We start from the raw sequence: 14,435 nt of genomic DNA on the forward strand, positions 1-14,435 counted from the left end.
CTGATGCTTTGGAGGTGCCAACATAGCTGCAGCCACTGGATCGGTCATTAAGAGGCACACATGGCTAAGGGAAAAGTCCTCCTGGAGCATGTTAAAGCCAATATTTTGGATGCTCCCTTTGATAAGGAGGTTTTTTTGGCCTTAAAGCAGAAGCTGTGCTCAAATAGAGGACAGTGCTAAGTCAGTGCAGACAGCCAAAGATTTTTTGCCTGTGAATTACCACATAGGTGGCAGTACACTAAACACCAAAAGTGTGATGAGACTTAGCGACACAGGTGGACAGTGGTCTCACCTTCAATAACCACATTGCCACAACAGTCAGGAAATCCTTCTTTGTGGCTCACCTCATCACTAAGGGCTTTTCATCCAGAAAAAAGGAGGTCATTGTCCCACTGTACTCATCCCTCATTAGACCCATAGTAGAATACAATGCCCCATTTGGTATGTACCTCTCAAGACATCTGCAACAACTGGAAAGGCCACAGAAATTACCTCACTAAAAGAATCGCAGGCCTAAAGCAGATGCCCTATGCTGACAGCCTTAAACTCCAGCTGTACTCTGCCGATATCGTCTACTCAGAGGTGATCTCTGCTTAACATACAAGGCCATGTCAAACCCAGAGCTGTTGGACATGCTACACTTAAAGAAATCCCAATCCCTCAGAGCCACATGTTCCAGGGATCTAAACCTCATCATCACAATAAATAAAACATGCTAGAGGGATAGGTTCCTGACCCAGCGACTCCCCAGACTCTGGAGTAGACTGCCCATGCATGTCAAGCAGAGTGCCTCCTTGGCCCTCTTCAAAAGAAACCTTGACAATTGGATGGGAGAAAGGAAATTCACCCCGGGGATCACGTCAGTCTCCCTGCTAGACAGGGGTCCAGGGAAGTAAATAGCGTGGGAAGAAATAGCCAGGGAATTGTTATGACTAGGCTTGTATAGGCCCTAGGGCCAGTAGTCTAATACCAACCTATGAACCTATGTGCAAATTCCACGTTTCAGAAAGTATCACACTAAACACTGGTCATTTTCTTCCCATCCCAAAGCAGGTCAAAGAAAAGCCCACAAGGAGGGGGACCAGAGCACCAGGGACTTCAACTCAGGTCCCTAGTAAGGAGCAGTTGTGACTCTTATGGCACCCCCCCCCAACCAACCTGTTCTCAGACTTGGAGAAAGACTGGCACTATTCAGAAAAAAATGGCTTCTCATTTTTTCAGACCAATGAGTACTCTTTTCCAGGGGATATCGCCTCAAAGCTATATACCCCCCAAAGCATTCAGGCTTCTTAGTTTTATCATCATCCCAAAAAGCAGAGGGTCTTTCAATATGGAAATACCAGGTGTACAGACCTCAGTGGAAGCAGTCCCTTTACATCAAATAAGAAGACACTTTTCCTCAACACTTTACGGTACCAAGAGAAAAAAAGAGGACCTGTTCTGTTATATCCTGGACCTTTTTACCTTCTACTTACTCCTGTAGGTTCCCAAATTCAGGATGCTGACCCTTCACTAACTCTTGCCCTTGTTTTTCCCAAAGGCTTTCATGGGGGCTCCAGTTCTAAAGCATGCAGTCTTGTATATTCCCATAGAAGGGTCAAGCTGAGGATTCTTGAGCTTTTAAGCAAGTTCTAAACATTTACAATTTTGTGCTCTGCCCCTTGTCTAGTCTGATGCTCCCAGAGTAGTCACAAAATGTTTAGTTCTGCTCATTGCCTCCTGCTAAAAACAAATGGTACAAATTTACTCCTACCTGGAAGATTGGCTCCTCCGATCCACAGCCCTGGCACTACTGAGCACAGACTTGATATCCACCCAGTCCTTATTTACTTTCCTGGGATTCACCATAAATCACCAAGAATCCCAAACTCTACTTACAACCAGAATGCTGTTCTAGGGCGCCCTTCCAGACTCTACCCTTCAAAAGAACGTCATGTCTCCAGACAAGGGTATCCTTCCTGAAAGTAGCTTTCAAAAAAGTATGTATGACAATATTCTTACAGCCAGAGAGTTAGTGAAGGGTCAGCATCCTGAATTTGGGAACCTACAGGAATAAGTAGAAGGTAAAAAGGTCCAGGATATAACAGAACAGGTCCTCTTTTTTTCTCTTGGTACTTTTCTTACTTACTCTGAACTGTTGATCCCAAGTATTTAAACTCATTCACCTTCACCAACTCTACTCCCTGCATCCTCACCATTCCTCTATCCTCCCTCTCATTCACACACATAGTCTTGTCTTAGTCCTGCTGACCTTCATTCCTCTCCTCTCTAGAGCATATCTCCACCTCTACAGGTAACAAATAAAAACACAGGGTAATGAGATACTAGCACTTTCCCACCTATCAGATGTAGAGAGGAATTTAAGGGATGGGTAGTGGAAATTATACAGAAGACAGAACTTTCTTCTGAAAATATAGCTAGGGAGTGGGATAACAAAGTGGAATTTAAAAATAGAATAGGGTGGAGAAAAAGAAAGGCAGAAATAATTAAGAAGTAACCAGAATTATTTAGAGGGACTGACAAATGTTAAAGCACTGCATGATAGTGGGAATCTCACAGAACAATAGGAACAACTGCAGAATGCTAGACAGAAAGTAAGGGATTGTCTCAATATGCTCGAGTTTAGAAAGATTGCTGTTAAACTGTTTTGTGATTATAACTCTGTGCTACAAGTTTTTGTGCTCAGAGTCAGGCAGCAGAAAGGGCCGTTGCCAAAACTTAGGAAGCCTATAACAAGGAAGGTAACAAGAGATCCTGTTGAGGTATTCGAAATATTTCGGACAGGGGAAGCCGCTAGTTCAAGCACTCTGTCAGGATCAGGGATTAGATGTTTCAAATGTAATCCGAGGCGCCATGTAGCATATATATGGCCATTGAAGCAGGGGGGAGAAACAAAAGGTGAGGGAGCCAGGAAGTAGGATTGACAGAATGTCAGTGGTAAGTTGTCCCCAGGGATCTGTCCTAGGACCCCTACTGTTTGGCATCTACTTCTCAGAGGTCCAGGCAAAGACAAAACACCTGTGGCTGACCAAGCTTGTGGATGACTCGGTTGGATGCTGTCATTGACTCCTCAAATTATGTTAACCTATTGCAAAAGGGTCTCACAGCAACAAATGACTGGTGCCAAAGTCCTTGCCTTAAGTTAAACACAAAAAATTTATTATCATATCACTTGGCAAAAACATGGCCCCTACTGATTACCTCATCAACGGCAACCCCCTAAGCACACAACCTGTGGTGACAGACTTGTGTACTCAGGTTGACAATCTCACAATCGACCATCATGTAGTGGGCAGCAAAGCCTTTTACTTGGTTAATCTCATAAGTAAAGGGATTGCATACAGAAAAAAGGAGGTTATTCCCTTTCTGTACTTCTCATTCATTAGGACAATAATTGAGTATAATGCCCCATTTGGTATGTACTTCTACAAACACCTGCACCAACTCGAAAGGCCAAAGAGAATCCATGGCCTCCAACACCTATCCTATGTGGACAGGCTCAAATCACTATCACTCCACTCGGTATCCTACAGATCGCTCAGAGGTGATCTGTGTCTTGCCTACAAGGCAATATCAGGCCCTGCCTTATTAAAGATGCTCCACATCCGTAAGTCTAACTTCTCATTTTTACTTTAATGTGTACAGACAGGTGAGAGGTGTGCCCATGGGCTCCAAAATGGCCCCTGGCTTTGCCAGTTTGGTTCTTGGTGGAAATGGATACATTCATTCATTTACCTGGTTTTTATTTGATGAAAATGTAACCTCGTTTTATAGATATTTTTTTTTGTTTGGAAGGAACCTATCAGCAGCTAGAATGGTTTGTCGAGTCTCTTAGTCAAAATATAGGGTTTCTCAAATTTGTTGTAGCCAGTAAAGGGGTGGGTCTGTCTTCTTTAGACACTAATGTCTCCATTGACAAGAACACAGGTAAACGTTCTTCCTCCGTACACAGAAAGGATACATTCAGAAACAATTATCTTGATTTCACCAGCCAGCACCCTTTCTTTATTAAACAAAATGTCATTAAAGGTTAATTCATTAGGCTATCCAGGTTAACCACTGATGATACTGATTTTGAAAAAGAGGCCTACTTCTTGACAGAACTGTGTTTGCAAAAAGACTATCCAGTTCAACTTATTTGTTCCATAAGAAATGATGTAGCAGCTGAAAGATATACTAAGTTTAGACCTATCTTAAACTTTTTTTCTCCTAACAACAAAAACAGAGATGATACTGAACGTACTATGAGTTTTTCTTTGCTTATAAGGAGGGATTTGAGAGTTATTAGAGAAATCTTGACAGAAAATTGGAAGATCATCCAAAGTGACTTGAATGTTACAACTTACCTTGGGAATGTACCTTGTTTTATTTACAAACGCACTAAAACTTTAAAGTCTTTTTTTGAGATTAATGGTGTTTCATTTTTGTTGTCTCCATTACCTGATTTATCTACACTTGTAGGCATGTTTGCCTGTGGTATGTGCGTTTGTTGTGAATTCGTTTTCATTGGTGACTCTCATCTTTCCTTATTGTAATTTTAAGGTTACTTTCAGAAAGCATTTTGACTGTAACAGCACCTTAGTAGTTTATTGTGCAGTATGCTCAGCCTGCAATTGCTTTTATATAGGCAAAACTGCACGGAAACTAAGCGACAGGGTCAAGGAGCACAATTTTGCTATTAGATATAGTAACACCTCCAATGCCTTGGGTAAACACAGCCTGAGTTGCCAGAATTTCACTAAGTTTGCATTTTTTTTTAAATCTTAGAACAGGTTAAAGATTTCTTTCGAGATTCTGAGGGGTTGCTTCTGGTGTAGGAGTTGAAATGGCAGCTTTGTTTGAATCCTGAGTTTTACCCAGGATTGAATGATTCCTTAACCCTCAAACGTGCTCTTAAATGGGAACAGTGAAGAGCTTGTTTCAGTAATTTTTCTTATTCTTTTATATCACTTAGCTGCTTTTAGTGTATCTTAGCTTAGCTATGTTTCTGTTAGCCTGCCCTCCGTGTTTCTTACCCGGTTTCTTTTATGCACGAAAGACATGTTTTTGATGGTTTTTAGCTTATATGTATATAATTCAAAAGTGATTTAATACTTTTGCCATCTCCACTCACTACATTTTAATTTAAAGAAGTTCATTGGTTGGAATGTTAATTATTAATATTTATGAGCAGCTACTGGCTTGTTAAATATGCATCGCACATTGTTCTTATTCTGAAGAAGTTCTGATACAGTAAAAAGGAGCGAAAGCTAACATTACCAATGCGAGTCAGTTATTCTTTTGTTTTTTATTTTTCAGCAACAAAAGTGTTTGTGTGTGTGTATATGAACACACTTTTACATCGCAATTGTATGCATCCTGAGTTTGTGTTTAAGAATATTGCTTCAAATCAAGCTCATAGGATGTCTAGGTTACATGCTAATGATGATGGGTTTCAGCAGACACTTGGAACTCTAGAGAATGATTTATTTCAACATAGTTATTAGTCTAGTGATTTTTTAGAGGCTAAGGAATTAGTAATTAATAATGGACTCTCTTCAGCTAAACCGTATTTTTCACACAGAGGTGCTAAGACTAAGGTAAAAAAGAGGAAGGACTTGAGTTTTGTTAGACCAGTACTTACATTTACTAGTGATAAAAAGGTTTGTGATGTAATACTAAGAACTGGCCAGTATTGACGTCAGTTGATACTGTATCAGAGATTGTTGGTAGGACACCCCATTTTTGTTTTAAAAATGGAATGTCATTAAAAAGACAGCTTTGTTATGTTGATAGGAGGGTTAATACATCTTTGTCTAATAGGAGGGGTACTTTTCCTTGTAGGAATTGTGCTGCATGTCCCTATATTTCAGGATCAAAAGATTTTCAACACCCTGTTACAGGGTACATGTTCAAACCTAGCTTTTATACTGAGTGCTCTACACGTAGACTAGTGTATCTTGCCCTATGTAGTCAGTGTGGCAGTTTTTATGTGGGGAAGACTAGTAGAAACCTATGAGAACATTTATTAGAACACTTTGGCTACATTAGGCATAAGGACCCTACAAGTGCCTTGCTTAAACATGTTCAGGATATAATGTAGGTCACACTTTTTGTTTTTAGTTATTAGTGTTTTAAATTAAATGACAGAGGTGGTGATTTCAATAATTTTATTGAAAAAGCTGAAACTAAATGGATAGTACTGTTACAGGCACATAAGAGTCCTGGCTTGAATGGATATGTTCCTTTAAAGTCTTTACTTAAGGAACGTAAATTGCTTCATTGAATGAGTGAGTGTATTATAAATATCTGTGTTGTTTTTAAATACATTTGTCTGAAGAAGTGCCTAGTTGTTGTGCATGAAAGGTGCTAACCTTCTGTTACAATTAAAACGTCTGTGGATTTTATTGCCATGTTTGTCCCAGTGATTTTTGTTTATACTTATTGTTTTTTTGGTTGCTGGGACTTCACTGTTCCTGATGCATTCTTTTTTCTTGAATTGCTTTCTTTAAAGGGTTAGACACCAGTTCCAACCTAGAAGCCGCAACTTGGTCCTCAGTACACACCTTCACCAAACATTGCAAACTGGACCAAACTTTTAGGGCCAGAGCAGGGTTTGCCAGGGCTATCCTGCATGGGTTTCTGGAAACCGCATCTAAACTACCACCCCTTCCTCAGTGAGCTTTGGTGCTCACCCACTAGTTGAATACTGCATCATTGGAATAGAAGGACATAATAAGTTGTGTAAAATCTTACCATAACCATAGATGTCCTTCTCTTCCATGTTGCAGTATTCCTTCCCCTCCTCTCTAATTTACACTTGCTTCTCCTGGATGACATTGGACTAGCTATGCCCGTGTAGGACTGGTTCCGACTGGGGCTTCTTATGTTCTGAGGGCTGGTGCGTGCAGACATCACTTTAATGGCCCATACTTCAGCAGCCACATCAGACATTCGACACACCTACTGGGGACTGAAAAACTTTGGAAACCTGGCCAGACAAGACTGGAAGGAAGAAGGGTAAACCCACTAGAATACTGCAACGTGGAAGAGAAGGACATCTATGGTTATGGTAAGATTTTACACAACTTTTTTTTCTGCCACTGTCAGTGAGGGTTTCCCATATCAACTTTTTGAGACTGACAGTGCCAGGGGTTCGACAAATTACTGTTTCACCAAGTCTTTTGCAAACCTAGTCCATACCACTACTTGGTTTTTGTGTGTTTTGTCTAATAACACCATTCAGCCTTATTTCACTTTTCTTGCCTTGTCCTCCTTAGCTCTGCTCAGTCTGCTAGATTTGTTTTACTGTCAACTCCCTTTGATCTGGTTTGCTGTTTAACAGGCTTAGTGGCTGCTTGCTGGCTGTGCAGAAAATCCACTTCCTCCATTGCAGTCACTTCCAAATGGTTTATATGTACTAGCTGCAGTCCATTCAAGTCCCACAGTTAAATACATTTTACTTCCAAACTCATTGCATTGTTAATACTGAAGTATTTTTCTTACTTTATACAAAGTATTGTGTCCTCTCCATTCCATTTCCATCTAACTTTAGAATATTCAGATTCCACCACACATCTAGTATCTTCTTTCACCAAACAGCAGACTATTCCTTCCTTCTTCAGTATACCTTTTACTTAATGATTTAGTAGTGTGTTTTTTTTTTTGCCTTAGATAAAACAATCCAATCCAAGGAGGAAGTAAATGTTAAGTACTGTATGTGCATCACTGACCTGTTCGTGCTCGGCAAGAAGTGAAAGGGAATGCAAAAGATAGATCTTGTGGGATAGAAAAGGAGTATCTTAACAGTCTGAGAAGTTTGTATCTGTCGAGTGTTTTGAGTCCTTCCCACTCCTAAAGCTGGAGTGACAGTTTAGTGGTTTTGTATTACAGTAAGTAACAATAACTTACATTTTTGTCTGCTATAGCAGTCAGATGTGCAAACAACATGGTTTTGAACATGCATATTCTGGATGTAGCACATGCCAACAGTCTGCAACTGAGTACTGCTTACAGTATTGGTTGACTCCAGTAGACCTGGAGGAGTTGCATTTAAATAACATTGCATGTTTTGGGAGTGATGTTGAAAATATACCTAAAGAAGTTTGGCTGAATATTTATCTAAATGATGTAAGTTCTTGTATTTTTAGAACATCATTTCACTAAAGAAGAAGTCCTTAATGCCTTCTTTAAGGACAGTTAAATATAAGACTGCAGTATGGAATCTCAGTGTTTCCTGGCACTTGAGAGTTGTAGTGATGCTGTAAAGAAAATGAAAGTATATGCTGCTTAACATTTCATAAAGTTGTGGTTCGGAAGTGTCCGTTCTTGCAAAGAGTTTGCTGCTAGATTTGATAACAATGTTGCAACTGTTCTGTATGTCTTCTAGGTTTATTTAAAGTCTTGGACTGAAGGTGAAGTGTATAGTAAAATACTTGTGGCAGAATCTTCTGCAGTGAATGCAGATCTTTACTTGGATGCTGGGAAAGATTACCTTTATGTAATGACATATTCTGAGGTAAGTGTCAATAGACAAGTTGAGTAAAAAATATATAGAAAATGTGAAAAGATGTTTTGAGGGGAAAATGTGCTATCATAATAATTTCACCCTTGCTGCCGCAGTGTGTGTGCAGCCATGAACTTCTTGATGTCTGTTTCTTTTATCTGAAAAAAGTGTTGCATTTTTCTTCAGTAAAATTAGGTATTTGCACATGTGGATGATCTGTAGATGTTCTTGGGTTTCACTCTTGCAATCCTGACTTGTGGGATTTCCCACCGTGGATGCCCTTGGCCGGCCTGACTGCCAGAGTAAAAATTTTCCCTCTTCCTACAATTGGTGGATGGCCGAACCTGTCGTCAGTAGACTGAGATATAAGTAGACTCTGCTGATGTCATGACCTCATTTCTTTCTTGCCATTGGAGCTCAAAGCAGACTTCCAGTATATGCATCGATTAGTCTGCACCAGAGTACAAACTTCAGAAAGCTAAGTACCCTGATCTGGAATTATTTCATTTTTGCTAATGTCAGTGAAAGTTAAAAACTGCCTCCACTGTAGTAAACAAATCCTACACTGACTTCTACTCTTTCTGTGTTACCTGTTTGGGCTCAGACCACGACATCCCTCACTATCACTTCTATGCCCGATTCAATTCCAGAACTATTTGGCTTATTTGTTAGCTAGTTCTCAGGTTCTGCACGTGGTATGGCATCCATTACTCATACTGATGTAGATCTTCCAAAACGCAAACAGCCCAAGCTCAGACCTACTGAAGACATCCGTTCACTATCTGCTTAACCCTCCAAGATTGGTAATCTTGAAAGTTGGTTAGGCACTTTTTGCTGAGGTGATGGAGAAGGCCAATACTGAGACCCATTCGAAGGCGGATATGCTGTCGGGCCCCTCAGCATCAAAACAAGTCATGGATCTACATTTGTTGGTTGGGTCCAAGACCACTTTCCAGGCCTCTGCTCCCAGCGAACACAGCACTATCTGTACAGCTCCAAGGTATTTGGGGGTTCGTGCTTCTGACATCTCCAGGCCTAAAGAAAAGACTTCTCCTGGGAAGCCATCTTTCCATTCCAGCCCTACCAGCTGCCATTCTTAGGCCTATCAGCAGGATTTGGTTAAATTTGCAGAGGATCTTTTTTTCCTGCTTAGGAACAGGCATTCTGCCCCTGAACCCCCCCCCCCCCCCTCAGGAAAAACGAAAAGAGATCTAATCCCAGGGTTTCTTGCTGATACTTTTGAGACTGTGCAGGACTCTGACCAAGAGGTCTCAGTCTTTGAAGAGGATTCCTTTTTGGCATCCTTTGAGGAGTCTGATTCAGAGGAAACTTTGCCTTCTGCCTCCCCTCTTGAGGATTTATCCTTTGGGAGAAACCTTGCACTCCCTGGGGGATAATTTTCATTGGAAAAATCAGGACTATCCCCAGTCTAAGAGTCAGGGAATTTCTCCAGAACATAAACCCCTGACTGTTCCCCCAGTTTTGGAGGTGGTTGATGTTTTCCAAGAATCCTCTTTGAAACCAGATTCCCTTCCTCCTGCTCCCAGGAAATCTGACAGATTCTACAGGGTTATGGATTTCATAAGTACCTTTTTAAAAACTCTTCAGCAGACCTAAAGGTTGTTCTTCCTGGACCCAAGGGTACCAAGGCCAGAGCCAGCACATCCAGAAACCATCTACACACTGATGAAGAGGGCAGAGCCCTTGATAAATTTGGCAGAAAGGTATATATTTCTGCCACTCTTGCTATGAGGGCATTAAACTGCCAGTTCCATATAATAAAATTCCAAGAAATGCTACTGGAACAGATGAGACAAAAGCTTTTGACCATTAAAAATAAGAGCTTATCTAAAGAATTACTGGACATCTGCAGCTCCAACTCACAAATGGTTAAGCATTCCTTACACTGTGAATGTGATGCTTTGGCGGTGCCAACATAGCTGCAGCCACTGGATCGGTCATTAAGAGGCACACATGGCTAAGGGAAAAGTCCTCCTGGAGCATGTTAAAGCCAATATTTTGGATGCTCCCTTTGATAAGGAGGTCTTTTTGGCCTTAAAGCAGAAGCTGTGCTCAAATAGAGGACAGTGCTAAGTCAGTGCAGACAGCCAAAGATTTTTTGCCTGTGAATTACCACATAGGTGGCAGTACACTAAACACCAAAAGTGTGATGAGACTTAGCGACACAGGTGGACAGTGGTCTCACCTTCAACAACCACATTGCCACAACAGTCAGGAAATCCTTCTTTGTGGCTCACCTCATCACTAAGGGCTTTTCATCCAGAAAAAAGGAGGTCATTGTCCCACTGTACTCATCCCTCATTAGACCCATAATAGAATACAATGCCCCATTTGGTATGTACCTCTCAAGACATCTGCAACAACTGGAAAGGCCACAGAAATTACCTCACTAAAAGAATCGCAGGCCTAAAGCAGATGCCCTATGCTGACAGCCTTAAACTCCAGCTGTACTCTGCCGCATATCGTCTACTCAGAGGTGATCTCTGCTTAACATACAAGGCCATGTCAAACCCAGAGCTGTTGGACATGCTACACTTAAAGAAATCCCAATCCCTCAGAGCCACATGTTCCAGGGATCTAAACCTCATCATCACAATAAATAAAACATGCTAGAGGGATAGGTTCCTGACCCAGGGACTCCCCAGACTCTGGAGTAGACTGCCCATGCATGTCAAGCAGAGTGCCTCCTTGGCCCTCTTCAAAAGAAACCTTGACAATTGGATGGGAGAAAGGAAATTCACCCCGGGGATCACGTCAGTCTCCCTGCTAGACAGGGGTCCAGGGAAGTAAATAGCGTGGGAAGAAATAGCCAGGGAATTGTTATGACTAGGCTTGTATAGGCCCTAGGGCCAATAGTCTAATACCAACCTATGAACCTATGTGCAAATTCCACGTTTCAGAAAGTATCACACTAAACACTGGTCATTTTCTTCCCATCCCAAAGCAGGTCAAAGAAAAGCCCACAAGGAGGGGGACCAGAGCACCAGGGACTTCAACTCAGGTCCCTAGTAAGGAGCAGTTGTGACTCTTATGGCACCCCCCCCCAACCAACCTGTTCTCAGACTTGGAGAAAGACTGGCACTATTCAGAAAAAAATGGCTTCTCATTTTTTCAGACCAATGAGTACTCTTTTCCAGGGGATATCGCCTCAAAACTATATACCCCCCAAAGCATTCAGGCTTCTTAGTTTTATCATCATCCCAAAAAGCAGAGGGTCTTTCAATATGGAAATACCAGGTGTACAGACCTCAGTGGAAGCAGTCCCTTTACATCAAATAAGAAGACACTTTTCCTCAACACTTTACGGTACTAAGAGAAAAAAAGAGGACCTGTTCTGTTATATCCTGGACCTTTTTACCTTCTACTTACTCCTGTAGGTTCCCAAATTCAGGATGCTGACCCTTCACTAACTCTTGCCCTTGTTTTTCCCAAAGGCTTTCATGGGGGCTCCAGTTCTAAAGCATGCAGTCTTGTATATTCCCATAGAAGGGTCAAGCTGAGGATTCTTGAGCTTTTAAGCAAGTTCTAAACATTTACAATTTTGTGCTCTGCCCCTTGTCTAGTCTGATGCTCCCAGAGTAGTCACAAAATGTTTAGTTCTGCTCATTGCCTCCTGCTAAAAACAAATGGTACAAATTTACTCCTACCTAGAAGATTGGCTCCTCCGATCCACAGCCCTGGCACTACTGAGCACAGACTTGATATCCACCCAGTCCTTATTTACTTTCCTGGGATTCACCATAATCACCAAGAATCCAAAACTCTACTTACAACCAGAATGCTGTTCTAGGGCTCTACCCAGACTCTACCCTTCAAAAGAACGTCATGTCTCCAGACAAGGGTATCCTTCCTGAAAGTAGCTTTCAAAAAAGTATGTATGACAATATTCTTACAGCCAGAGAGTTAGTGAAGGGTCAGCATCCTGAATTTGGGAACCTACAGGAATAAGTAGAAGGTAAAAAGGTCCAGGATATAACAGAACAGGTCCTCTTTTTTTCTCTTGGTACTTTTCTTACTTACTCTGAACTGTTGATCCCAAGTATTTAAACTCATTCACCTTCACCAACTCTACTCCCTGCATCCTCACCATTCCTCTATCCTCCCTCTCATTCACACACATAGTCTTGTCTTAGTCCTGCTGACCTTCATTCCTCTCCTCTCTAGAGCATATCTCCACCTCTACAGGTAACAAATAAAAACACAGGGTAATGAGATACTAGCACTTTCCCACCTATCAGATGTAGAGAGGAATTTAAGGGATGGGTAGTGGAAATTATACAGAAGACAGAACTTTCTTCTGAAAATATAGCTAGGGAGTGGGATAACAAAGTGGAATTTAAAAATAGAATAGGGTGGAGAAAAAAGAAAGGCAGAAATAATTAAGAAGTAACCAGAATTATTTAGAGGGACTGACAAATGTTAAAGCACTGCATGATAGTGGGAATCTCACAGAACAATAGGAACAACTGCAGAATGCTAGACAGAAAGTAAGGGATTGTCTCAATATGCTCGAGTTTAGAAAGATTGCTGTTAAACTGTTTTGTGATTATAACTCTGTGCTACAAGTTTTTGTGCTCTGAGTCAGGCAGCAGAAAGGGCCGTTGCCAAAACTTAGGAAGCCTATAACAAGGAAGGTAACGAGAGATCCTGTTGAGGTATTCGAAATATTTCGGACAGGGGAAGCCGCTAGTTCAAGCACTCTGTCAGGATCAGGGATTAGATGTTTCAAATGTAATCCGAGGCACCATGTAGCATATATATGGCCATTGAAGCAGGGGGGAGAAACAAAAGGTGAGGGAGCCAGGAAGTAGGAATGACAATGTCAGTGGTAAGTTGTCCCCAGGGATCTGTCCTAGGACCCCTACTGTTTGGCATCTACTTCTCAGAGGTCCAGGCAAAGACAAAACACCTGTGGCTGACCAAGCTTGTGGATGACTCTGTTGGATGCTGTCATTGACTCTCAAATTATGTTAACCTATTACAAAAGGGTCTCACAGCAACAAATGACTGGTGCCAAAGTCCTTGCCTTAAGTTAAACACAAAAAATTTATTATCATATCACTTGGCAAAAACATGGCCCCTACTGATTACCTCATCAACTGCAACCCCCTAAGCACACAACCTGTGGTGACAGACTTGTGTACTCAGGTTGACAACAATCTCACAATCGACCATCATGTAGTGGGCAGCAAAGCCTTTTACTTGGTTAATCTCATAAGTAAAGGGATTGCATACAGAAAAAAGGAGGTTATTCCCTTTCTGTACTTCTCATTCATTAGGACAATAATTGAGTATAATGCCCCATTTGGTATGTACCTCTACAAACACCTGCACCAACTCGAAAGGCCAAAGAGAATCCATGGCCTCCAACACCTATCCTATGTGGACAGGCTCAAATCACTATCACTCCACTCGGTATCCTACAGATCGCTCAGAGGTGATCTGTGTCTTGCCTACAAGGCAATATCAGGCCCTGCCTTATTAAAGATGCTCCACATCCGTAAGTCTAACTTCTCGTGCATTACCCATCTGAAAGGCCTAAATCTAATACAAGACAGCAACAAAACCTGCCAGAAGTTCTGTAAGTTTATGTGCTTATTGACTTCCACTGGGTCTGTAACCATTTGAAAAGGTCTCCTCAAGCTGTCTCCAAGGCATCAGTGGTGGAGTTTTTTGCAAAGCTGAATTGTAGGCCTGGAGTTAGACTGCAGTCCTAGGTCCACCATGCAAATTCACCTTTTAGGCCAAGTATCAGCCTTATTACTGTAGATGGCGGTGATTTATGCTGACCCCACACATTTGTGAGGTTCCACTGTAAATTTCCTCATGTGCAGCCTGGCCAGGGTACTCATTACAATGAAAGAGGCCATGTAATCCCCTGTGTGGAAACTCTCTGGCTGTAAGAAAATGGCGAGTGTGGAAGAGAGGT

At 41.6% G+C, this 14,435-nt stretch overlaps 2 protein-coding genes across 2 annotated transcripts in view; both read left to right on the forward strand.

The window, feature by feature from the left end:
- The window catches only part of PLXNB1 (plexin B1), a 3,809,096-nt gene that overhangs the window by 1,567,534 nt on the left and 2,227,127 nt on the right, over nucleotides 1–14,435 (forward strand). The window lies entirely within an intron of this gene.
- LOC122807088 (plexin-B3-like) overlaps nucleotides 1–14,435 on the forward strand; it is a 336,306-nt gene that overhangs the window by 212,935 nt on the left and 108,936 nt on the right. Inside the window, exon 3 of the mRNA XM_044078028.1 lies at nucleotides 8,369–8,497. Within this exon, the coding sequence (XP_043933963.1) occupies nucleotides 8,369–8,497 (129 nt within the window). The remainder of the gene's footprint in view (nucleotides 1–8,368; nucleotides 8,498–14,435) is intronic.

This window comes from Protopterus annectens, chromosome 7.part0, assembly GCF_019279795.1.
Source record: "Protopterus annectens isolate FY-2018-M chromosome 7.part0, PAN1.0, whole genome shotgun sequence".
NCBI classification, from domain to species: domain Eukaryota; kingdom Metazoa; phylum Chordata; order Ceratodontiformes; family Protopteridae; genus Protopterus; species Protopterus annectens.